At 34.5% G+C, this 27,118-nt stretch overlaps 2 protein-coding genes across 4 annotated transcripts; both read right to left on the minus strand.

Annotated features, from left to right (window-relative positions):
• Positions 1-8,966: 8,966 nt before the first annotated feature.
• Positions 8,967-14,345, minus strand: LOC142612705 (uncharacterized). 3 transcript variants are annotated; one of them, XM_075784845.1, is made up of 10 exons: positions 14,192-14,345; positions 13,859-13,918; positions 13,310-13,411; positions 12,851-12,927; positions 12,371-12,494; positions 11,712-11,776; positions 11,237-11,306; positions 10,081-10,156; positions 9,822-9,915; positions 8,967-9,352 (listed from the first exon to the last, which is right to left on the minus strand). In XM_075784845.1, the coding sequence occupies exons 1-10, from the start codon at positions 14,238-14,240 to the stop codon at positions 9,233-9,235; spliced, it is 837 nt and encodes a 278-aa protein (XP_075640960.1). In that variant the 5' UTR covers positions 14,241-14,345; the 3' UTR covers positions 8,967-9,232. The 3 variants fall into 3 exon arrangements, 2 of the variants coding, with proteins under 2 accessions (XP_075640960.1, XP_075640961.1); XR_012840173.1 differs by lacking the exons at positions 8,967-9,352; positions 11,237-11,306 and having other exon boundaries at positions 9,893-9,915; positions 14,192-14,339; XM_075784846.1 differs by lacking the exons at positions 8,967-9,352; positions 9,822-9,915 and having other exon boundaries at positions 10,081-10,161; positions 14,192-14,339.
• A 2,250-nt stretch (positions 14,346-16,595) lies between these two features.
• Positions 16,596-26,781, minus strand: LOC142611853 (leucine-rich repeat receptor protein kinase HPCA1-like). Its single transcript, XM_075783993.1, has 18 exons — positions 26,461-26,781; positions 23,581-23,773; positions 23,156-23,230; positions 22,996-23,067; positions 22,630-22,791; positions 22,452-22,526; positions 22,026-22,097; positions 21,858-21,926; positions 21,691-21,759; positions 21,396-21,470; positions 21,204-21,275; positions 20,893-21,027; positions 20,249-20,733; positions 19,958-20,110; positions 19,729-19,865; positions 19,205-19,424; positions 18,333-18,568; positions 16,596-17,231 (listed from the first exon to the last, which is right to left on the minus strand). The coding sequence occupies exons 1-18, from the start codon at positions 26,543-26,545 to the stop codon at positions 16,752-16,754; spliced, it is 2,865 nt and encodes a 954-aa protein (XP_075640108.1). The 5' UTR covers positions 26,546-26,781; the 3' UTR covers positions 16,596-16,751.
• Between the last annotated feature and the right edge of the window lie 337 nt (positions 26,782-27,118).

Raw genomic sequence — 27,118 nt, forward strand, 5'->3', positions numbered from 1 at the left:
GACGCCCAACTTCCAACCCCACTGGCTGCCAAGCTCCTCTACTCACAAGAACCCCCCATCCCTTCGGACAACGAAGCTAAGGAGCCTATACTAGACCTTATCCAGTAGGAAGTAAGGACTTCGAGGTTTTCTACAAGCAAGAAGACCCCGAAGACACTTCTAGCACCTCACACTGCTCGCTACGCCCTACCCAAATTAGTTCCAGCTAAGAGGGGACCAACATTCTTGAAGGGATGGGTTTTGAAGAGAAGACCCCAAACTTGCTTACCCTGCTTATGGCCCACGCTGAAGGCTCTTCCCTAGTTGTGGCTGTGGTGCCCCGACCACCCACTCTTACCGCAACGCACGCATCTTCCGTTGATGCCACGGACAAGAAAAGGAAGAAGGCCCAAGGAAGCCAGGGCACCGAGGGTGTCGAAGAGGGAGAGGTCACTCAATCCTCCCACCAGCCCCCAGCTAAAGAAGCCCGGATAGGGAAGGGGCAACTGAAGAAGTCCACATCTACTAGGACTTCTAAGGAGGTTGGGGGAGACCAATCAAAGAAGCCCTCTATTTAGAGGCCTATTTTCACCTTCAGCTCGGGCAATCTAGTACTTGATGACGCCAACCTGAGGGACTCCAAGAAGGGCAACTCAAGCCTAGTGGCAAAATGCTTAGAGAAGACATTATGCCTGCCTAAAGACATGGCGGAGCTGAGGTCCTTTAGAAGTGTGAAGTCTTCCTTGCTTTGAAACAAGATCTTGCTAAGGTATATGACTACTCCTATTAGATTACAACGTTATATTGTATATGCGCTATATGATACTTACATTTATTTTATTTTTTTTGTCTATCCAAGCTGCCTTTATGGCCGAGGAATGGGTGGACCATTCCTTGGACTTAGCAAGAAAGGCAGAGAGTAATTAGAGGCTGCTGAAAAAGCCCACGCATATGCGGACAAGAAACTCTTGCCCAGTTGGCCAAGGTGGAGAAGGCTCAGAAGAACGTTGAGTCTACCCTAAAAGGTTTTGAAAAACAAGCTGCTGAAGCCTTAAAGGCCCAGAGAAAGGCTGAGAATAGGATGACTTTGACTGTAGTGGAGCTTAAACAGGCCAAGAAGCAACTAGAGGACAAGTAGGCTGAGATGTCCATGGCCAAGCAGGCAACCTATGATGCGGGCGTGACTAAGACAACTGAAAGTCTTACTGCCCAACTAAGGATGTCACTCGGGCCTTCTGTCTGAAGGTGTGGGGGCAAGCCTTGAATGTTGTTAGGGGTCAGCATTGAATTAGAGCTCAGGGCTCCTGATAAGGTCTACTACCCCCTAGCCTTACGTTTGGCGCCCACTCCCCCACAACCCTTAGTAGATCCCAACATTGCTCCCCCCTCCTCCTTGGACCAGCCTGTCTCCATTCCCTCTTCCACTCTAGCCAAAGGCAATGAAAAGGAAAAAGAACTGCCACCTCCAACTGAGGTGTTGGAGGTGGAGACAGAAGAAGAAGTGGCTGAAGTGTCGTGGCTGAAGTGTCGTAACTGAAGAGGAAGAAGAGAGAAAAGGAACGGGAGAAGAAGGGAGTAAAAGAAAAGGAGCTCTCCACCTAGCTTAGCCTTAAACTAGGAAACACATAGTCAATTTTGTAATGGGCTCAAGTATAGCTAGTGTCCCTTTTCCCTTTTCATTGTATCCCAATTTCCTTAACTCTAATGAAAAAAGTTTAAAATTCATTTCATTCATTTTTTTTTTCACTGTTTACTTTGCGCTTATTATTTTATATCCTACATTACTTCATTTCCTTTATAACAATCTCAGCACGGCAATTTGCAACTTAATCTCAAAATGAGTAAACTAACTCATGGGACTTAAGCAAATTATTAACTAACACTTACTTGAAATTGGACTTGGAATCTCAAACCAAACTCACTGGCACTACTCCTGAAACTCGAGGAAGTGCCTAAGGCGCTTTACTTTTCCGTCCATTTAAGCAACCTTTTGCAAGGACCACTTGGTTCCCCATCTGTGACCCTAGGAGTTACGTCAGATCCAAAGTCTCTCTAACACTTAGAAGCCTTTTCTAGAGCTGTTAATTTACCCAAGGCTTATGACCCGAGGAGTCAAACAAGGCCGAGGTTTTGCTTAACACTTAGTCAATTTTGTAATGGGCTCAAGTATAGCTAGTGCCCCTTTTCCCTTTTCATTGTATCCCAATTTCCTTAACTCTAATGAAAAAAGTTTAAAATTCATTTCATTCATTTTTTCACTGTTTACTTTGCGCTTATTATTTTATATCCTACATTACTGCATTTCCTTTATAACAATCTCAGCACGACAATTGGCAACTTAATCACAAAATGAGTAAACTAACTCATGGGACTTAAGCAAATTATTAACTAACACTTACTTGAAATTGGACTTGGAATCTCAAACCAAACTCACTGGCACTACTCCTGAAACTCGAGGAAGTGCCTATGGCGCTTTACTTTTCCGTCCATTTAAGCAACCTTTTGCAAGGACCACTTGGTTCCCCATCTGTGACCCTAGGAGTTACGTCAGATCCAAAGTCTCTCTAACACTTAGAAGCCTTTCCTAGAGCTGTTAATTTACCCAAGGCTTATGACCCGAGGAGTCAAACAAGGCCGAGGTTTTGCTTAACACTTAGGATATTTCATGCAATGTTAATTTACCCTAGGCTTGTGACTCGAGGAGTCGAACAAGGACTAGGTTCTGTTTAACAATTAGAATATTTCATACAATGTTAATTTACCCTAGGCTTGTGATCCGAGGAGTCGAACAAAGACTAAGTTCTGTTTAACACTTAGAATATTTCAAGCACACTGATTACTTCAGCAAATACTTCCACAGCAAAACACAACTAATCAAGATATGAATGACAAAAGTGTTCATGGCATTAATAATAATAACATTTTAATTTGTTTACATTCTAAGGGCAAGGAACCGCATTTTCATCCAAATCTTCCAAATAATAAGCCCTAATGCCGACAATGGAAGTTATCCTATATGATCCTTCCCAGTTAGGGCCCAGCTTTCCCTAGGATAGGCTCTTGGCTATCCCCACCACTTTCCTCAAGACCGGGTCCCCTAGAGCTAATGACCTCGATTTCACCCCATTATCATATCCTTGCTTAAGTTTCTGTTGGTAATGTGTCATCTTTACTGTTGCCACCTCTCTCCTTTCCTCAGTCACATCCAGACTGTCTAGGAGTAAACAGTTGTTCTCTTCAATATTGAATTGATCAGTTCTCAAAGTTGGGAATCCATACTCAAGAGGGATTACTGCTTCTGCCGCATAAGTCATTGAAAAATGAGTCTCCCTTGTTGATCTTTGGGGCGTGGTATGAATGGGTCCACAATACATGAGGCAATTCATCAACCCATTTTCCTTTAGCATCGTCCAACTTTTTCTTCAGCCTAGATACTATAACCTTATTGGTGGCCTTGGCCTGTCCATTCCCCTGAGGGTAGGTAGGCGTGGAATACCTGTTCCTAATCCCTAGCTCCCCACAATATCTTCGGAAGGCTTTGCTATCAAATTGAAGACCATTTCCCCAAGCTATAGGGACCGAAGATGGCTCCTCGTCGGCATGTACTACTTTACCAAGTGGGAGGAAGCTAAGCCACTTGCTAATATCAGGGACGTGGATGCTAAGATGTTTATTTGGAGGAATATCGTCACAAGGTCCAATTGTGCGGACCAGAAAAACTGGCGGCCCAAGCCCACTTAGAATAGTGGCTAGATCGGTCCAACTGTGGCCCCAAAACAATGAATTTGTAAGAGAGAGAAACAAACAACTAAAGGGGGGCTTCGCTTGAGGAGAAAAATAAGTAAGAAAAGGTTGATCTTGTTAATTGGATGAACCACCTTTTTAATACAAGCTAGCCTGAGGAGGCCACAGTTACATAAGAAATATTACTATTCACTCTCTTTTCTCTCAGTGTTCTTCTTGTTTCTTTTCTATCTCTTGGTACTTGTGTCTCAATCCCTTTTTCTCTATAAACTCTTCTCTTCTTATATACTTCTCCTTTCCTTATATCTCAACCATCCATCCCTACCTAACTAGCCTCCTCTCATGACACTTGTCTCTTTCTACATCTGAAGAAGGTGGTGGAAGGAGTTTGCTTAGCTGTGACTTGCACTGTTCAAGTCACTTCCTCATCAATGTAGCTGATAAAGCTGTTGCCCACCATTTAATGTGGAGGCAACAGGCTACTCCAAACTAGAAACTTCTCCTATGATCTCTATCTCTCTCTTATCAAATCCCTCCTCCCACTTGGAACACCTCAGAGTCCTTTTGACTCATCCCTTCCTTTCCCTAGGTAACCTTCCTCCTCAGCCCCACAGCTTGTGGCATCCCTTCACCAATACTACAACTCTTCAACTTCATCCTCGGTCCTTGGGCACCCAAAAAAAAAAAATATATATATATATATAAATTAATTGAATGGAAGATGATAGAGGTACCTATATATATATATATATATAATGATTTTTAATAATACATTGAACTTTAAGGCTCAATTAATCACATATATTTAAATGGAAAACCCTTGAATTTAATAGTTAAAAACTATCCAAAACAATAATTGAAATTATGTTTATGTAGAATTCTCAATTCAATAATTAAGAACAATCTAAATTACTAACATTTAAAAATTTGAAGTGGAGAGAGACTCACATGATAATTTAATTTTCGTCCTTGGAAGCATGGAAGAAGACACAGAAACTTGAGTGAGTTTCACCCTACCAAGTTTAAGTCATATGCGTTGCACGCTACATGTGCGTGTATATGCATGAAAAATGATTTTAATTTTAAAATTTATTGCAGAAAAGGGGTGGTGTAGTCTTACCCTTGTTTAGCTAATTCTTATTATAATACTTTTTTTTTTTTTTTTTTTTTTTGCAGGGAGAGAGAGAAACACTTCTTATGAAAAAAAAGGTTAGCGTATAATATATAATAGCTAAGATATTAATCTTTGGAAGTGGTATCTCATACAGATTAGTATTTCAATTGTGGGTTTTGGTAGTTAGAAGTTAGCGCATAGCAGTTAATAATTAGAAAATTACTTTGAAATTTTTTTAAACCAATCCCTTAAAAAAGTTTTAGTAGAGTTTAAATCTTGCTAATAAATTAACCCTCTATTCAATTTTTGTTAAATCATGTTAATAAAAATTTACTGATAAAACTATTATTTGTAAACGTTTATTAGGCTTATCTATTTAGTTTTGTTGCCAAATTTATATAGACTCTTTTATTTTCTTTTTTTCGAAAAATATAACACAACCAAAAACCTATAACAACAATTTAAATTCAAAATAAATAATATAATCAAACTTATTCATAATTTAAAATTAAAAAATTAACACAAATTCTAAATTAAGATATAAATGTAGAAAAAAGAACAAAGAATAAACTTATTTGTTTTCTCTATCACTTTGAGAAATGAAAGTGTGAGTATGAAACTAAAACCTGAGCCAATTATTGTAGAATAGAATAAACGAGTACAAAAGTATAATATTATGAATTGGGTTAAAACGTATGTGAGAAGTTTTTATTAATTTTTTTGAAGTTAAAGAAAAATAGCTTAAAAAAATGAAAAAATAATAATGAAGAAAGAATGCATATCTGTCATGGGATTTAGGCATTTACATATTGGAATAGACTTCATTTCAAAAAGGATATATAAATATATATATATATATATATATATATATATATATATATATATATATATATATATATAGAGGTAGAGTTTCATTTGATATAGAATTTAAATCCTATTGGAATTAAGATTTCTAATCAATTTGTTTGTTGCTATCTCATAAATCCCATAAAAAGTGGAATAAAAAAATGTCATATGAATAGAAAGAAAAAAAGAAAACATTTTTTTATCAAAAAAAGGAAACATTTTTTTTATAACCAAAAAAAGAAAACAACAAACTTTTTTTTTTTAGATGAACAAACATTTATTATATATAGATTCTTTTTTTTTAGAGAAAAGAAAAGGTGTTTACTTTAAACTCAAATACTTATTACCTTATTTACAACTTTTTAAAACTTTGTCCAAAAACATTTTTGGCAAATTAGTAGGAACAAAAACTTCTATCTTTTGTTTTTCTAATAACGTTGCTGTTTTTTTTTTCTTATAACTGTAATATAATTTGTGAGGACCCGAGGACCTGAGAACCCGAAGACCCGAAGAAAGGAAGGCCAACATTTAGAATGAAAGATGAGGTCTCTCCAGGTGTGCCCGAAGATGAGGTGGCGTGGACGATAACTAAATAAGGGGCATGTTACAAATATCTGGTTGTAATAGGCTGATTTGGAAGGTTGCAAAGTTGCATTAAATGCTGGGCAACAACCATTCTGGCCGCATTAATTAGCAAGCATCTCCTCTATCCGTCGCATTAATGTGGACATGACCTGAACAGTACAGGGATGCAAAATGGAATCTTGTTCCATTGCCGACGGACAAGTGTCACGGGAAAAGGACCGCAGATTGCAAGGTGTAAGGCTACGATGAAAGCAAAGAATAGTATAAGTAGGAATCAAGAGATTACGAGGAGGAGGCTTTTTGGTTGTTGAACCCTCTCTACCAAATGTATTGTATGAGGACTCTTAAGTGAATAGAGCAATAATAACGTTTCGAAGATTGATTTTATGAGCTTTTGGTCCTTACATAATTTATTTAATAATAAAAAGATTAGATGAATAATTTAGATTGTAATCAAATTGAGACTTATGGAATATTAACTTAGAAATTATAAGAGAAAAAGATAAGAACAAAAAAAAAAAAAAAAAATCTAAGTCCCGTGCATTGCATAGTTTTAGGTATAAACTCATAAAAATATAATTTTATTTAAAAAAAATCTAAATGAATTTTTATGATATAATTGTAAGTAAAAATCATGCTACGTGTGTGTGTATACATATGCATGAAAAAAATATAAATTTAATATTTAGAAAGAATCCATACAACAATTGAAACAAAGTTAAGTGTAAACTCATAAAACATATAATTTTAATAAAAATAATAATAACTAAATAAATTATTATTATTATTAAATAATTGAAAGAAAAAATCCTGCTACATGTATGTATATATTATATTTTTCAGTCAAAATGCCCCAATAAGATTAAGGACATAAGTTGGTGTAACATAACTCAATGAACATATATATGTCTAAAAATATAACTAATGTTGTTAAATGACTAAAGAACAATTAAATAATTATAATCTTTTATATATATATATAATCACTCCAAAAACACTTATTATAATCATATATAATTTTTTTTAGAAGATAATCATATATAAATATAATCACTCCAAAAACATTATTCATTAAAAGTGTTTAAATAGTATTATTTAAAAGCCAAAAATATATTTATTTTATGGACTTACTTTCAAATCAGAACTACGTAGATCTGTCTTTCTAATTCTACCTATACCATGAAATTGTTTGTAACTCTAAGCAATGTCACTCCTAATAGAGAAATCATTGTTCATTCATAATCTATCTTCTTTTTAATCTTGCAAGTCTTGTTATTTTAACATTGTTCAACTATTTAACCCAAACAATATATGCTGCAAACAACTAACAATAAATATTATTTGAAAGACGAATTAAGTGCATATAGACTGTAAAAAAAATACTTGCTTGTAGGTCGGTGGTGGCGAAATCACTGTACAGCAACCTATGATTTTGGAGAGACCTTGAATGAGTAGGAAAAAAAAGTGTGTTTGTGTGTACTATGTATGATTTAAAACACTTAGACAATACTTCCAGTAGTTTTGAAGTTTGATTTTTTTTGGCCTTTCAAGTTTTGGTATAAGATGGATTGGATTTAGCTCCACACGTTAGCTTTTGCTTGAGCTTGACCTGTACTGCAATAACATTGCAATTACTCACATCACTTGAATGTCAATTACCACATTCTCTCTCTCTCTCTCTCTCTCTATTTTAATATTTTAAATGAAAAGATTAGACAAAAAATTTGGTTTGTAATCAAATAAAAACTTAGAAATTATAGGAAAAGAAGATAATGACTATACGAGTAACATCCTGCCACTTAGGATTTGTTGTAAAAATGTTGTAAAAATGTTGTGAACATATCATTTCTCTATATATATATATATATTAAATCTAACAAAATTTCTGCAATCTAGTAAAGCCACTTGGCGCAATCACGGCGTCTAAGCCTAATTTTATTATATAGTATATAATATAGATATAAATATAGATGTAAAATGCATTATTTTTCCTTTAAAAAAACTTACATAATTAGAAAATAATCACATTATTTTAAAAAAAGTTTTAAACTAACACTTATAAGTTCCATCTACTATTTTAATAAAAATGAATTAGTTATAAATTTTGGAAACAACTATTGAATCCACGGTTACAATTTGGTTTTAAATTGTAATAATTTCATCATGTTGAGTCGTTGACTTATGAGTTTACTTAACTTCTACTTGAGATGTATAAAGATTGAAGTATTGAACACGGAAAATTCTCAATTAACCACTTCCACACGTCAAAAGACTCAAAACCTGACACCCGCAGTACACGTTGAGATCATGAGTTGACGCAATCATGCGGTTGATTTTTTCTTTTTAAACAAAGCTACACCGCCATAGAGGCCGGATCAGTACATAGTCTGATATAATCAAGACTAGAAAGGTCATATAACAAAAGAAGAAACAACTCCACAGGTAGTGTCCAAATCCAAAATGACAGTCAGTGGACTGCCATCTTTGCTAGCATAGCTTTGAAAGTTAAGGACTCAATTTTTTATCTACAGAATTTACAATTTCCCCCATTATTACAATTCCTTAGGACAAATTAATTCTTCAAACTATATCCAAACAAGGTCAATACTTTCATTCCCTTCCCTCTCCTCCCCATTTATCTAAATACACTTAAAGATCCTAAACCAAACAGTAAATTTTGAGTGACTCAGTGCTTTACCTTAAGTTAACCATTTCTTCAATTTTGAATATGCCAAAATCAGGTCTCACTAGTCACAAAGTTAAATTGAGCAATCTTACAATGTACCAGTAGATATTGATCTAGACATGATAAAAAATATTCACCAAAAATACAGCCTACTGATTAAACTACAAAGTAGCATGGAAGTCAATGCCAATGCACCAAGCATGAAAAAGAGTTTGGACAGTTTGACCATAATGCAGGAATTTCAGGACCAACATCTCCTGTGTTTTGCTTACAGGGGTTCAGTTTCTCCTTCTTGTCGCCCTGGAAAACATTTCTTTGATGTTCTTTGATTCTGTCTCCACTTTCACCTTTTTAGCTTGCTTTCCAGTTCTTGTATTCTTTGTGTCGCTCCCTTTTCCCTGATAAATAGTGCCGTAAAAAGAGTATTTACAATGTAAAATTATTTAACAGCAAAAGCCTGTATAGCCATTTGTGGAACATATTTGCAGACAAATTTAGTTAAGGGCTATGTACGTCCAAAGTTAAAACAGATCAAATGTCATGGGTTAAAATAGAAAATGGCCCAAAATGAATGGTTTAAAAGCATTGGAAAAATATTCAAATATCCTTCCCACAGAAACTTCAATTTTTAAAAAAAATTTCCGGGGGTTTTTTGGGAGTGGCTGGGCTACACAATAGGGGTAGCTCTCTACTCCACCTATACCCACAACCTATGTGAAGACTTGAGCCAAGGTCTAACACAACATTAACGACTATAACAGCACCAAGATTTTATAACAATCCACATATGACCAGCAGGGAAGCAGACATATCACAACTTGAAATTGATTTACAAAGCAAAGTGGCTTTAACTCTGAAAGTTCATACCGGTAAGACACTCTGAGACCCTGGGTTACTTTCTGTAACAGCAGAAAGGATTTCAACATCTGATGCTTTTCTATTTGCCTCTGCTAAATCTAACCTGCAAACACATTCGGTAAACAAGACTTGGTTAAAGCATCTTTAAAGAATACATTCTAATCATAAAAAGTCGTGTGATTGCAATACTTCCTAAATTCATACAAAAACAAGATTAGATGAAATAGTGCGTCAATGCGTCAAAGAGTAAAAGTTAGGGAGAACATACTTTAGATGGTTACACAGAAGTTTCAGCCAAGGCTCATCCTTCATGTACTCCCCCAAGATTGAAACTGCATCAGCTACTGCACTAGTAACAAGGGAATTAATGAAGAGAAACTGTAATTTCATGCCAAACCAAAGCAAGAACTCCCTCCCCATTTTTCTAGTACGGGCAATGTTAAATAACCAGTTATAATACTCTTATGGTTTGTTTGACAAACAGATTATGTGGTATGAAAAGAAAATTAACTAATTGACATTAGTTCAACCGATGCCATCACTCTTCAACCTTTTATATATAGAAGGATTTAAGAACATTATAAAAGTTTTTGGAAACATCAGTAACACAGGTGATGACTCACACAGAAGACAGGACTACATTTGGACCAATCACTAATGCAAAAGCACTTCCAACTCAGTCGGTTCTACTGAGATCCAACTAACCAAGTCTTTTATTCAGCACAATAAATAAATAAATAAATAAGTCTTGTATTTGCAGGTGTCAGGTGAGTGTGTATTCGTTTCCTGCATCTCATGCACTTCCCAATACTAAAATTTATGGATTGTCTTCATTACTCATGAGCTATGAAGATATTCTAACTCATGTTTATGGTAGTCATCTGAACAACATAGATCCAGTTCCCTGCAAGGACTACAGGGAATTCAGTCCTAGAATTTATTTTGTGATCAACACCACATGTCCTTGTACCATGTAAGTTTTCTTTTTTTCTTGCTAAAAAGCCTAAAATACAAGGCCATTCATACGGTGTTAATTGTGATTTCTAAAGCATCGTGAAAAGTTTATTAATAATTAATTCATTATTTAATTGTAAAGAACTCTGCCATGGGTAACCCAAAGCATCCCTAATGGTTAAGTAGATTGGTCCTACTGCCTTCTTTTATAACACATTTTCCTTTTGACTTCCAAACTACAGGCCTATAACTTTGATGAAAATAGTTTTTCTATAGTGGGATAACATTGAGTTCTACAGGCAGAGTTAGTGTTCATGAATGCTACCATGCCCGCAGTTTTCAATGCTACAAAGTTTTATCATATCAAGCATAACACAGATTCATCATTCTGTTCATCTCTATAAGTCCTATATAATAATAGATAGCAAATTCATGATAAGAATAATGCAACTTTTTTACTATAATTATACATGTGTCTTTCTCTTGCCGTGCAGCATAGTTTTTGTCCAATACAGAAAGAGTCTTTTTTAGCTCACATACCTGCAATTACAAAATACATATAACATTACCAAAAAATCCTTATAAGTATCACCATATTAAAAAAAAAACAGCTAAAAGGAACCAAGATTGGTCACAAAAGCTAAATTATGGGTGTCTAGGCTTCCTTTTAGTGTCCCTCTTTGGATCCTCATATATTTGTGAAAAGTATTATTCAAAATTTAATGCATCATCATGCAACATGTAGGGCCCTGATGCAGATATGATCATACAGTGTGTAAGGTTGACAGAAAGGTCAGATTTATTGATCTAAGACATTTGGATGTTAGATTAGTGTTAATGAGGTCTCTTACCCAAATGCTTATAAAAAAATAAACAGAAGGTTGGCTCTTCCAGTTTGGCACATCCTCATAGACCAAAATTTAGTTTAAGAAGATGAAGACGGACCTTGTGGTATAACCAAGCTAGAACCTTTGAGTCATCAAGCCTAAAAAATTTTGATGATCCAATTTCTGCACATACACAGAGAGGGAGAGAAGCATTATTCAAACTATATCCAGTAGACAAAAATATGAAATAGTGTTTATTCACTCAAAGCATTACTAAAAAATTTGTATTGAAATACAGTAATATAGGAGTTTATCAGACATTAGATGGTATCAGGACAGCAGATTATAAGTTACAACTGATAAATGAAAGCTGTAGATGAGATGAACATCTTGGGGGTGGGACCAAGGTTCTAAAGATTCACAATGTTCAATATTATTTAAATCTCACCACTCAGGACAGATATTTTGTCTCATTCCAGGAACAGATAGCATGGTCAGGTTTCGATTTGTCAATTGATTGCATGTCAAAACTGTGGTAATTTAAGTCTGGTCCCAACCACCTAAATTCAAGGCACAACTACAAAAGACATATACTGTCAGATTGGGAACTCCTTATTTCTGTAATCTTGTATCAGCACATAACCCCCCACACCCCCCCAAAAAAAAATACAAGAAAAGAAACATTTTAAGCAATGTATTCTAGCAAGCCTCTAACTACAATTTGCATTTAGAAAAGTTACTTATGAAAAAAATAAAATAGTGCATGTAGCAGGCCACCTTTGACATCACAAAGTACTTGCATAGAATTCTCTGCAATAGATAATAAATGTTGATATCCAGGATAGCCGCTAATGAAAACTATCTCATCCAATTGCCTGAACTTCCCTGGATCATCTCCCTTCTGCATTGATTTCAAAGGAATATCGCTTTCAGTAAGGTTAAAAGAAACCTGACTAATTAAAACAAAACAGTTGGCATTCAATAGCCAATACAAAACCTAGAAGATATTAAACTGTGACAAATCAGAACTAGGAAAAAATAAACACATATAGATTTAAGCTAGGAACAAGTCTAAGGACGGGATCTTTCTCTAGGAAACAGGGAGTATAAATAGTTAAAGCAGTGAGGTATCAAAGACATAATCTAAATGGTATATCATGATTGAAAGTAAATAGAAAATTTTGGAATAATTAAAATGGGAAAAATCAGAACAGGATTTTTGTCTTTGATCTAAAACATTATAAATTTTAATTGTACCTTCATTCTAGCTTCCTCAAAAATGGGCAGAAAAATAAAAACAGGATCAACTGGAGTTGCGGTATAAAGGCTGCCATCTGTATTGGAAAAAAAGAGCTACATATGGTTAGAATTGCTGGAAAGAAAAAAAAAAAATAGAATTCAAAATCAAATAGAATCATCATAAATTTCAAGGTGATCCAGGACAAAACAGAAAAATCCACTACAATGGCTCATGAACCACATTAAAGAACTCGATAATGATAACAGAACTAGCACAAAAAAGAGAAAGAAAGCAAAATAATTTATTTAATGTAAATGATGAAGTGTAACAACAGAGAAATGAAATATAATGGTAGGTTGCAATTATTTCTCACAACATGTACTTGCTGGTGATATATATATAAATATATATCCACTCCAAATTAAAATTTCCTTCAAGCATATTTAGAACTGTACTCATGCAAATCTAGCATCTACCTTCACAAACATAATCCCCCACAAACCAAGATCCATAGGATTGCTTAAACCAGTGAAGTTCTTGAAGCAGCCCATTGACTAGGAGATAGCAAGCTGCGTTTCCTGTCAAATCAGTGAAAAGATTTAAAAGTTTGAACATCTTAGCTTATAAATGAGAAATGTTAACTACTTCTGAATACATTTAATTGGAAAATGTCACTGTAGAAATGACCTAACCAAACAGAGTGTTAGTCTATTTATCTCGTCTTTCCCCCCAACAATCTCCAACTCCTCAAGGATGATGTTACACAACGAAATCTTCAATTCAAGAATTCTTTAAAAAACAAAATATATATATTAAAATTCAAGATAAGGGGAACTTCGCTCAGATTAGTTGCAAGTCGCAGAGCATACTGTATAACATCGCTGTTAATCAAACTCCTACGGGGGCAACTAACCCCACCCGCCAGAACCAGTTACTGGGGGCGAGAAGATAAAGTTTTAAAAGACAAAACAAAACAAAACTCATAAAGCATATCAACAATACCTAATACAAATAGGGAGACATACCTGATTTCGGATGGCGAAGTGATAGCATTTGTCCAATACCATTTCCTGTTTCCCCTGGGACTAAAATTTTTACAGCATAAAACATCAGTCCTTAGCAAAAATATAGAATCACAAAAAATCACCCTTCGATTGTTATGACTGCATTATTGACTATGATGCTGTGAGCACTTCATAAATGAAATACATAATAAACTAAAGAGATCTCTTAAAAGCAAAACATAAAAGTAGTAAACACAAATGCGAATCAGTCCCCACCCACAGACGACAGACCAGAGTGAGAGAGACATAGAAGAAGAAGAAGAAGAAAATGAAAGGGAATGCAGTGGTAATTACCAGGAGCAATAAGAAGACGAGTTTCATCAACACCTTCCCACCAAGCCATGGAAATTTCAGCAAAAGCTTTTCAACCCTAGCTCAGCTCAGCTGTGCAGAGAAAAGCAAACAAACCGCGCCTTTTTTTTTTTCTTTTTCTTTTTTTAGGGAACATAGGAACTACCGTGTAATTTTTATTTTTATATATAATCCAAATAATATTTTGTTACTTATATTTTACTTTTTGGGTTAAAGTCGTTTTGGTAACGGTTAATGTAGTCATTATTATTTTTATTTTGTAGTTAATATGGTTCTTAATTCTTATCATCAACTTACTAACAAAAAAACACTGATGTAGCTAACGATTTGCATGGTTAGCAAATGATATTAAAACTTAAAAAGGCCACATATGAAAATGAAAAACAACGAAAACAAAAAATTGAACTGATGCAAACACAATCAAACAAAGAAATATTGGCTGGAAATTGAACCAAATAAACAATCAATGGAACTCAAATACATTTTATTTTCTTTCATTTTTTAGCCAATTTGGTCTCTATATTTTTGTAACAGTCAATTTAGTTCTTATTATTTCATTTTGTAGTTAATTTGGTTTCTACCGTCAATTCACTAACAAAAAATAGCTAATGGTTTGTACGGTTGACATGACCAGATTTGGCATATAACACCCATTTTCAAACATATTCATTAGTTAGCGTTGTTTTCAAACTAATTAGTAAATTAACATCTCGAGTTTCTTAGACTCGAGTTCCCTAAAGAAACAAAAAAAAAAAAAAAAAACCACAACGCCTAGAGAGATCAAAAACAGAATCACAAAGCAACAAACCCAATGAGATCAACATAGTAACACGAAGCAACAAACCCAAGCTCTAGGCAGCGGCTTGGACTGAACCGAGGCAGCAAACCCAAGCGGCGATCGAGAGCGGGATGAGATGATGGTGCGTTTGTTGGGTTTGGTTTTCCAAGTTTCAATTGGCTTGTTTGTTAGGTTTGGTTTTGCAGGTTCCGATCAGCGCATTTGTTGGGTTTGGGTTTGGTCTTGCTAGTGAAAACCCGTGATGGATTTGAAGGTGAGACCAAGAAGGATGCTATACAGACATGTGAGAAATTGAAGGTGAGAGTGAGACTTGAAGTTGTGAGCGTGAGAAGCAGAAGGTGTTTGTGAATTTTGTTCTTTTGGTTTTGTTTTGAGGAACTTGAGCCTTTAATACATGAGTTCCATTTGCTAGAACATGGAATTCGAGTTTTCAAGACTCGAGTTGCTACAATAAATTCGAGTCTAAGAAACTCGATATGTTAGTTTGCTAATAAGTTTGGAAACGATGCTAACTAATGAATATGTTTGAAAATGAGTGTTATATGGCAAATTTGGCCCCGATGACATTCTGGAAGCCAACGCGGCTTATAAAATAATATTAAAAAAGGGTCCAGTTAATGTATGCCCTTACATACATTAACAAATCTGTTTTTAGAAATATTTTATCAAGAATTGAAAAAATTGTAAAAAAATTTTCAATTCCCGATAAAATTTTTTCTAAAAATAGTATACTATTGTGTGCCATAAGGGCACACGTTAGTAAAATCCTTAAAAAAAAATATAACTAACATTAAAAAAAGGTCACCTCATCATTTAATAAATAGAAAAGACCACATCCGAAATTCAAAAAACAACAAAAACAAAAAATTGAACCGATATTTTTTAGGCCAAAAAGAAACGAATTTTTTATTATAAAAAAACCCCAAAAGTCTGTCATTTTCTTTCGATCCAAGCCCACCCGAACAAAGAAAAATGGGCTGGAAAATGAACCAAATACACAATCAATGGAACTCAAATACATTTCATTTTATTTCATTTTCCAGCCAATTTCATGTCAAACTAGTGAAAAAATTTAAAGTTTTACAAGCCATTGTAAATTCCTTGGTTCTTTCATTTTAAACGACTGTTTTTCTCATTCTCACATGCAGAATCTAATCCAACAGCCTCATAACTTGGATCGCATAAAAATCAAATCTTGTGATAAATGGCTACTTATAGATAATCAACATTGGACAATAAATAACCCATGCACTGCTTTAGGCCTTAGACAGTGTAGTTCATCATAGCCATTACAGACTCTTTTGCTTAACAACTTCAACTCAAGTCACTCACAACTTTTACATTCAGCAATCATCAGCAAAGCCAAAAATGCACAGCACATGATTTAGACTGAAATAAACAAATAGGACACTTAAATCTGTTTGCTAAAGTACCGCAAGCGGATATACTTCGCATACAATTTTGATAGATTATTATAGTAATAGTATTGACCAGCTTGGTCTCGAATTTCTGAAACAATAATTTCAATTTCTAACTTTCTCACTGACACACTCTTTGTCATGTATTCAAAAGCAAAAGATTGTAATCACAGACCAAAAAAGGGAATTCATTTCAGAAACTGTTCCAGCTTTTTGACTGACGATATAAGTATCAGAGGTGTCAAGACAAATTGCATGTTCTACCCAAAGTGTGGTACAGGGAAAAAACTTTTTGTTTCCAAGTTCAGCATTCTGAATTGTAAAATCATATTGACATAGGCTCTATCGAAGAAGGAGGGAAGGACCCACTATAACCAAATACATCATTGCTAGAAGGGTGATGAGAACTGCTTTTACTGGCTTCATAATAATTTGCTGTAGTGGGTTCGGAATCAGCACTGAGGTTCATCCCAGAAAGCTTCATAATGTTCTCAATTTCTTTAACAACCTCATCCATTGTAGGCCTTTTGTCTCCTGAGTCGGCCACACACCTCATTGCTAAATCCACAAACTCTTCTAAGCCTTCAAGATTTTTTCCCATACCAATGAATGGATCAAGAATTTCATGAAGATTGTATAAATCCTTTGACTTATCGATTGCATTCCTTACTTCTACCACAATATGCTTCCCTTGCTGTATTGGCTTTCTTGCTGTTATTAGCTCCAACATGACCACTCCAAAGCTATAGACGTCACTCTTCTTAGTCAATTGTTGGGTCATGTAATATTCAGGATCCAAGTAGCCCTTAAAAAACAACAAAAAACCCTTCTCTATGTTAAAATCTGTTGCAGTGTTTTGAAAATTTTCTACACAGATACTACTGATAAAATAATAGAATAAAATTATACACACACACACACCAATCACCTTAAAAATGAAGGGAATTGGAGGATTTAAATGGAGGAGATCCTATCCCCTATTATGGGGACTTTAGATCATATATAGCTAGGGCTGGCCGTAGGTCTAGGCCACTTAGGCCATCGCCTAGGGCCCCATACTAGAGGAAAGCCCCCAAATGTGGGGCCAAAAAATTAGTTTATTAGTTAAAAAAAATTGGAGAGATTAAAAATATAATTAGTTTCACATTTTTCTTTCACCTTTAAGAATACCCAAAAAATTGAACAATGCTATAGATAATACAAATTTAAATACATAAATCTTACAAAAAAAAATGAACATATAGGTGTGTTACCAATTATAAGAAGTAATTCTATCTTTCAATAAGAAAATACTAGAAATACTATAAATTTACTATATAACCTTTACAAATTGATGTGACAATGAATAGCATCTGTAGACTTCAACAACCTATTAAATGCACATTGGAATTACTTTTTGTGATTGGTGAATGATGATACATCTTTATAAGCCTTATTTTGAAAAATTTATAGTATCCCTCACATTATTCATTCAAATACTTGTTTATTATATTCTTAAAGTATCACCATCATGTTTAATACTACATCAATTTGTAATTTTTTATGCAAAATTTGTAATAATTTTAGCATTTTTTTGAAGAAAGAAAAAGAAAAAGAAAATAGTAAAATTAAAAAGTAAGAATAATGATTTTTTAAAAAAAAAAAATTATGATATATACTTATTAGTTAAATATTATTTAAGTGGTAACAAAAAGGCCCATTTGAGGCTATTGCCTTGAGCCTCCAAATCTGTTGGGTCGGCACTGTAAATTGCACATCTCTTTCCCAACAATGACATGGTGGTTCTGGCAGTAAAAAGAGTGCCAGCGAGTGTGTGTGGGTGCATAAATGCTTGCATTTGCTAGCATGCATAGGGGCATGCCTAGAAGGCTAGCAGTCAGCATGCATGACAGAATTATATACTGACCAATGTTCCTTTAACTTGAGTGGTGACAGAATTCCTTTCACCATCAAACTCAGACTTGGAGAGACCAAAATCGGCAACTTTTGCATTAAAACTTTCATCCAGTAGGATGTTGTTTGATTTGATGTCCCTATGTATGATGGGAGGATTTGCGTGTTCATGCAGATAGACCAAGCCCCTGGCCGCACCAAGGGTTACTTTAAGTCTGCCCATCCAATCCAACCTGATTCCTGACTTCCCTGCAAATACAATATGCATGTTATCAAATAGAAGGCAAAAGATTGTGTTCTTAAGAAAATTTTGAAGGAAAGTTAATAGGTACTACATATGTCATGTTTAACAAAGCTGTCTCCAAGTTGGGTTGTTAAGGGAGTGATGTACACTTGTAACTGGAACATGGGACTTCAAGGTAGACAGGACATGTCACAAAGGAGATTTTGGAGACTGAACCCCCAAATTCAACTAGTTAAATCTTTCAGCTGAATTATATCAGGAATCTCTACCAGGTTTATATTTCTGGCCAGCTATGTCATGGTAATTAAAATAGTCACTTTCATTTTTTCAAGAAGATGAGGCCAGAGAAGCATCAAATGATGTTAATATAGACACAGAATTCGTCTCAGATGTCTCTGGTTGGAGGCACACTATTGAAACTATATAAAGATTATATGTTCATATTCTAGTACAAATTTCATCATTGCTTTCATAGTTGAATACAAGTTATTATGTTGCCCAAATTAATTCCTCAATGGTTAAAAATATTAAAATAAATAAACTGGAAATTTTCCATGTGGTTCTTTACAAAGTATGCAATGATATTCAATTGTTGCCAGAGTTTATATCGAGTGGAGAATGTGAAGAACTGATAAAAGTACCTAAAACACTACCCATTAGAGTACCATTTGGAATATACTCATACACTAGCATTTGTTCACCTTGCTCAAAACAAAACCCCAGAAGGCTGACAAGATTCTTGTGATGGACCCGTGATAGAAGTTCAATTTCAGTTTTGAACTCAAGCCCACCTTGCATAGAATCACTTTGAGCTCGTTTGATGGCAATCAGTTGCCAAGTGGGAAGAGTTCCCTGATAAACCTGTACAAATGTTCACAAATAGACATTTGGTTATCACTTGGAGATGATCCATGAATGTTCTGAGAAGGCTGAGGAGTTAGGTTTTTAGTGTTAAAATTGTCCCAAAAGCTTAAGCTGTTAGGAAATAGTAAATTTAATCACTTAATCATAAGTCTAACATTAAGTAGAATTTTCTTTAAAGAATAAAGTTCAAATTCGTTTTGACTTTCGAGTAATCATTTTATTTATATTGATAAGTTACACATGCATCCAATGAGTCTTGCAAGATAGTAAATAATAATGATTAAAGTCTATCAAAATTAACCTTCCCATAACCCCCAGATCCAATAATATTTGCTTCTGAAAAATTGTTGGAGTATTTCTTAAGCTCTTCAAAAGAGAACCACTTGGCTGCTTGTAACTGAGGAGCACTACCATTTCCCATATTTTGATCCCAATGTGCTGCATTTTCGTGACATGAAAGCAATAATAAGTCCATATACATTCCATATGATTAACTAAAAGGTGCTAGGTCTACATTATACCCATCTTACCAAAAGGATTGTTCTGTTCACTAGCTCTTTCTGCTCGTTTCTTTTGGCGGAAAGCATAAACTACTGCAAGGACTACCAATAACAAAAGGACAGACCCACCAACTGCTACTCCAATTATAATGCCACTGCTTGTGCTTGATGAATTGTTTGATGCTGTAGGTACCTCAATGAGAGAGAGAGAGAGAGAGAGAGAGAGAGGATGCATCATGATAAAATTGCAATAGCATCTAAATAACATAGAGAAAACATAATAACTATTACTTTCCAATTCAGCGTGAAATTCAGAGTTACCTGCTGCACAATTCCCATACGTATAGGCTATAAGATAGAAAGGTCCAAAACTTGGTGGAGGGTTGAAAGACAGACTGTTAAGTGCAAATCCAACCATTGTAATTGCTGTTTGATTGAAACACTCCTGACCAGATGGGAAAACTTCGAGGCTCAGTTCAATGTTTCCAGATGAATCCACGGTGGGATTACTTAGAGAAACTGAATCCACAGGAAGTGCAGAGGACTGAAGAGTTTTCATGAGAGACTTCGCAAGGTCTGCATAGTAACTTGAGTTTCCCAAGTCAAAGGAAGCAAGACCTCTGAAGAATATTGTGCCCTTGTATGGATACGCACATTTACAGTTTGGGCTGGCAACCTGATCCGAATTGCAGGAAATTTGCATACAGTTATTTGGTGGTGTAATATATGAGGAATTTAGTGTGGAAGCCGTGCAGTAACTCTTTGTCACTTGATCTGTTTTGTCACATACTGTGTTACCTTCAAGTCTGCAAATTGTTGTAGATAATTACAAGAAATAAAGATAATAGATAAGGAGTACATTGTTTGCCAAGTTAACTTCCAACAAGTAATCAAACAGCTTGCACTTCTTCAACACAGTTAAAAAAGAAGAAGCAATGACCAGATAATTAAAGATTACTACTTACAATAACGTAATGTTTCCTCCGGGAATTTGTGCAACATTACTTATGGAATTGTTCCGCAAATCTATAAGTTGCAATTGGTTGCTATTTGTGGTACTGATATTCAAGGTGCCACTAAAATGGTTGTTCCTTAGTCCCCTGTTCACACATGCCAGAACAACCACCTTTTAATCATCATTGTCATTCTGTGAGGATAATGTGTAGACTTTTTTTTGTTCAAATAGGTTACGCATGTTTGTTCTGTTTGGATTTTCTTAACTTTCAATGACAATGACACTGAATATGGAGCTACTTGAGATCAAGCTGATACTCACACTTTCTGTAAATCGAGAAGGCTGAATAGGTCAACAGGAACTTGTCCTTGAAGTTGTGTATTTTCCATCATTCTGCCATTCAAGATTAATATGTTTATGAATATTGAGCACTTCAAACCTACATGCAGCTTGACAAAATTTTACATTGGATTCACATGCACACACAGAGAGAACTGTGGAGGAGGATCATACAATGTTGTCAATAACGATAAGGAAGCAATCCAAGGAGGAACATCAGAAACAGTGAAACTATTGTTGCTCATATCCCTACAAAATACATTTCAGTTAGAATGAGAATTGATCACAGACTATTAGATTTATCATAATAGATATGAGACCATGATTTATATCTGTTTTAAAGAAGAAAGAACATTTAACTGGATCTTTTATTATAAGAATGTTTAACCGATAATCTTTTATAATAGTCTAACCATGCCTACTTGCCACCACACCAGTGAATTCAGTCACTATAGTTATCACTACTTACAAATAGCTGAGGGAGTTCATGCCAGTAAGGTTGGCCATAGGGCCACTCAGGTTGTTGTTGGACAAGGACCTGGAAGCAAATTACCGTAAGCCTCTCTTAGTTATGTGAAAATCTTCTCAAAAACAAGTTTAAAAGCTTTGATCAGCATATCTATCTTTTTTGCTTACAGCTCGATAACATTTGTAAGATTATTGAGATTTGAAGGTAGCCCACTTAATGAATTCCGATCAAAGCGTCTGTAGCCAAAACAATATATTCAGTACACAAAACTTGATAGATGTTCACAGCTAGCATAATCTCAACTATGAATTCTATTAAATGATGGAGCTTCTTACACCATCTGCAAAGTCTGCACTAGTCCAATTGTGGTAGGGATGCTACCAGTTAGCTTATTGCTGTCAAAAAGCCTGCCCAAAAAAATCAGTAGCAGGTAGAAATTAATGTCTCAAGTGACAGTGCTCATATAATTATTGGGATATCCAAATTGAGAAGTTGTATTCCTTAATTTCCATGGCAAAGACATTTATTCCGGTATTTTACATTAGAGCAAAATATACTGCAGAGGCAATACCCATGAGAAAAAGGGCATTAGGAAGAGACTATATTAGTTGCATACATTTCCCATATGTGGTTAATTCAAAAGCTTGCCACCCATTTTCTCCACTAGTCAGACCATATGTAGACAAACAATGTATAGATCTTTTTCAGCCACAAAAGATATAATCACAAATTCATGACAGCAGACAGTTCACAAAACTTACACATGTATGAGAGCCATATTTGGGTTGAAAAGTTTAGGTGGAATTGTGCCTGACAGCTTATTATTTCCAAGATGACTGTAGATTTGAAAGAATCTTAGATGGATATTAATTGGACAAAACAAAGCAATAGTGCAAAGAGGATTTAATCAGCTCAAAATCACAATGAGCCTTAACATACAAGTGCCTCGTTTGAAGTAGCATATCAAGACCAGATTTAGTCCCATCAGAGACTGGGATGGGTCCATCAAGCTGGTTGTCAGTAAGGTCCAAATAATAGAGGTTGGACAGATTGCCAATGGAATTTGGAATTTGTCCAATGAATTTATTAGAATTCAAAGATCTGCAATGAAGAGAGCCAGAAATCAGTGTCTCAGAACAGACAAAAATCTGCACTTAAATTATTAGAAAGTAAGAATGTAAAAGAAAAGATACTAAATCAAATATTGATCAGCCTCATTCAAAGCACAAGCATCCATAAGGAATTTCACGTGTATTGGCCATTACAGAAAAACAATGAAAGAATTGCAAACTCAGAAAGCCTTACATAGAGATTAGCTGCTGTAAAGAACCTATTGTGCTTGGAATAGGGCCAGTGAAACCGCAACCCATCAGGTTTCTGGTGTGCATATAAAATGACCAAATGTTAATTACAAGAATTCTAATCACACTATCAGATTCTCTGAAACCAATCAGTATTTCCTTACAAGGTTTGTAGCTTCTTCAAACTCCCAATTTCTTGTGGAAGTGTTCCTGTCATGTACGTGTTGAAAGATAGATCCCTATATGAAGAAGCTGGTAATTAGGATTGAATTACAATAGACTAATTGAACAGCTACTACCAAATACAACATATAATGATGGTGCTCTTGAATTTTATTCACTTGAACATGCAAATGAAATCCATATTCTTATTCACTATTTTTATGATAGTAACCCCGAAATGGTTAGTTGCTAAGACTGAAGTCTTAAAGATAAAAGAGCACGCCTTGGAATTGGAAGCATGCATTGAACATATTGAACACTAAAGATTAAGATATATGAGCATTGTAGACTAAAAGTAAAATTAGCACTAAGTGGGTTCCCATGACAATAGCAGAGGTTAAGTGCAATTAGAATTTAGAACACCTACAAATTCTGTAACTCGGAAAATGACCCGATATCTCCGGATAGCTGACCCGTCAAATTCACGTTTGATAAATACATGGAGGTCACACGTGAATTGATGCACTCAATTCCTACCCAAAGGCCACCACAGGGATCAGAACCCACCCAATTGGAAGGAACGTTCATCCAGTTAGCCTTGAGAGACAGTAAAGCAGTAGCTGCATCAGAAAAAGAAATGAAAATCTAAACAGTCAGTCACCAAAATTGAGAATGAAAAATAATAGGATCCAAGTAATAATAGAAAGCACCTTACAAAAACTGACCTTTTGTCATTGTGGACCAACCAACCAAGTATTATAGTTCCAAGTTGTGGAAACATATGTGTGGCATGTATTTCTATTTGTTTTGTGTTTTGGAAAGCTCAAAAAATACTAATACGTTTTTCTATTTTTAGCTGAGAAAGCCTAGTCACCCTGAATATAAATGTTCTTGTTATGGATATTCATATCTACGAGGCGAGAGACTGGACAGAAGAGAGAACAGAATCATTCAGCTCTGAATTGCTAACGATTCATTGCCAAGCCACTTAATTTGTATGTCTTTGTTTTATTGCTTTATTTCCATATTGTATTTGTGAGTTCTTGTAAATGATTCTGTTATGATAAATTTAACAGCTGATACCATTTGTCGTGACCCGAGCAAATGGAACGCTAGTCATGTCTTTGCTATATTCCAAAAGAACTAGTCGAGTTACAATTGGACTCCTTATAATCACTTAAATAACCTAATTCGACCTAGTAAACTCCAATTTGGGAGTCACCATACACCTCACATGATACAATTTTTCAATCCAATTCACATAGTCCAGCTTATCACAGCTCTAGCTAGTAAATTCACAACAATTGGAATCAAGATGGGTGAAAAAAAGAATCACAATTTTGCTATGTTTTTGCTAGAGTCGTGGGATAGTTGAAAGAGGTTTTGGTGGGAGTTAGAGAAATCATCAACCTAAAGATGGAAATTTATGAAATATTAAGTAGTTGTGTTGGAACTTGGAATTGACTGTGGTAGAAAGGAACACTCCCGTAAATGAGGGTTTTCATTGTGTGGGAAACTTGGCAATTCATTTGAATTGAATCAGATTTCTTAGGAGGAGGATAGATAGACACCGTTTGGGGTTTAGACTCTGCCGTTTCTTTTACATGACAATATGTTGAAAACATTTTATACACTTCCAATCATCTGCTGGTTCCGTTTATAAAAGTATAAAACTATAAATGGGTAAAAGGGAAAATTTTATTTTCAAAACACAATTTTTTAAAGGTAATGCGTATAGAGTGTTAAAAAAAAAGTATGTGATAATTATTACTCTTTTTGTTTTTTAGAAAGTTTCAATTTATGTCATCCGCTCTTGATAATAGCTCTTTTATTATTAGACCAAGATACCAATCTGTTTATGGTATAAGCAGAAATTGAACCACAAATATCTTATTCAACTATCAGAGACTTTACCAGCTGAGCTACCTAGAACCCATTTATTACTTAAGCATGTGATAATTATTACTCTTTTTGTTTTTTAGAAAGTTTCAATTTATGTCATCCGCTCTTGATAATAGCTCTTTTATTATTAGACCAAGATACCGATCTGTTTATGGTATAAGCAAAAATTGAATCCCAAATATCTTATTCAACTATCAGAAACTTTACCAGCTGAGCTACCTAGAACCCACTTATTACTTATGTTTACTTTGACATTGTTGTAGGAAATAGCATGGAGTTTTAAAAGTTTTTTTTTTTCAATATTAGAATAATATTTTATTATTATGAAATAGTCTTTTTTTTTTTTTGAAACTCCAAAACTTCAACTTCAACCTTAAAATTGTTTTAAACTTTAAGGACCCTTTAAAGCTCTTTAGTAAAATCACCAAACATTTAGGACTTTCATTTACAAGAGCTTTAATCCCTTAAAAGCACTTATGAATTTCAATCCCTCCAAAAATCAAATTCATATAGACTCTAGAGTGTATCTTCGTATTATTAAAAAAGTACTTTAATTAAAAAAAAAATGTTTGTGATTAATTAAAAGTATTTTTGTACTTAGTAGAAATTGATAAACTTTTGATGATTTTACTTACGAGTATAAGTTCCCTTAAAGCTGAAAACAACTTTAAAGCTGAGTATTTGTTTAGCATTACAGTAAGAAGTAGAGCTTTTAGTGTTTTGAGTCTTGACAAATAACAATGAATTGTATTTCAATTTCTTGATTATAAAACATGAATAGTGAATTGTAAGGTTAGCCTTAACCTTAAAAAGCCAAAAACAACTTTAGGGCCCCTTCAAATGCTTCTCAAGTACTTTAGCACCTGCTTAGCTAAACTATTAAAAAATATATACATATATATATATATATATATATATATATATATATGTATATATTTAAATTGAAGATCCTAAGTTTTATGTTTAATGATGTTATAATCCTGAGATTAACACACAAAATTAGAAATGGAAAATTCGTCTCCAATTGGTCAAATTGTTGTCAATGGTCAAGTGGATAAGTGGTTTTGTTCTCCTAAACATTATAAATGCAACTCAAACGAATGTATTCTTGTCATTTCCATGTTTTTTTCTGCAATCATATAAAGGGTTTGATTGCCCAAAAAAAAAAAAAAAAAAGTAACAGTGTTTGATTAGGAAGGAAAGGTTAGAATAAGAAACCCAACACAGATATTGGCCTATAATTTTTAAGGTCTGAAGAATTAAGTACCTAACCATGGATGCCAACTATATATTAACAACTAGTACAGAAAGAAATCTAAAGAACACATTTTAGTCTATCAACATATCAACAGAAACATGAATATCTGAACTACAAAAAAGATAGATCAAATTGAACCAAACTTACAGTCTGAACTGTTTGTAAACGCTGCTATAACCGAGAATTGGATGAACGCAAGCAACACTAACGCCTGACTCCATTGACCCATCATCAAGAACAATAAGCTTCAAATCCCACAATTCTAAAATCGGTAAGAAAATCCTTAGAGAAGTTTCAGAATGCACCCATATAATATATATTCCCAGTAATCAACTCCTGCAACAATTTTTTTCAACAAAATTCAACCGTTCGAAAACTCTTGTTCATAGTGTAACCGTGTATGTATGATGAACTTATTTGAATGGATCAGATTTTGTTCACATAAATTAACATACAATCGCCATCACCATGGTATATATAATATATATTTCTACTTTTAAAATAGAACAAAGAAACGTCCCGGCCAGGGCGTTTATTCGATACGTCTAAGTCAATGGTCGGAGTTTCAAGAATTCATATTTTAAAATTTGATATTTTTTGTGGCTAGAGTTAAGAATGGCATAAAATGAAACTTGCATTGTTTACCGTTTCTGACTTCTTCCTTTTGTCCCAATAAGAAAGCGAAGTCATTGCACTATTTTAGTTTAAGTATTACAAGTTACAAGTTACAAGTTACTATCATATCAGAAATATAATTTGGCTAAATTTTGATTGGGTCTATTTTTAAGAGTTCTCTTAGTTTATA

The sequence above is a fragment of the Castanea sativa genome, chromosome 10 (genome assembly GCF_040712315.1).
Source record: "Castanea sativa cultivar Marrone di Chiusa Pesio chromosome 10, ASM4071231v1".
NCBI lineage: Eukaryota > Viridiplantae > Streptophyta > Magnoliopsida > Fagales > Fagaceae > Castanea > Castanea sativa.

Excerpts from the sequence above, each read along its gene's own strand:
- LOC142612705 (XM_075784845.1), bottom strand. The coding sequence starts at position 14,240 with ATGGCTTGGTGGGAAGGTGTTGATGAAACTCGTCTTCTTATTGCTCCT. Across the intron at positions 10,157-11,236 it reads ACGGCAAGAGAAAGACACAT|TAGCTGATGCAGTTTCAATC; the intron begins GTATAATTATAG and ends TTACTAGTGCAG. Across the intron at positions 9,916-10,080 it reads CTTCTGTGTAACCATCTAAA|GTTAGATTTAGCAGAGGCAA; the intron begins GTATGTTCTCCC and ends ATGTGTTTGCAG.
- LOC142611853 (XM_075783993.1), bottom strand. The coding sequence starts at position 26,545 with ATGATGGGTCAATGGAGTCAGGCGTTAGTGTTGCTTGCGTTCATCCAA. Across the intron at positions 22,527-22,629 it reads CTACTTCAAACGAGGCACTT|TCATCTTGGAAATAATAAGC; the intron begins GTATGTTAAGGC and ends TCAAATCTACAG. Across the intron at positions 18,569-19,204 it reads TCTAATGGGTAGTGTTTTAG|GGAAGTCAGGAATCAGGTTG; the intron begins GTACTTTTATCA and ends TTGTATTTGCAG.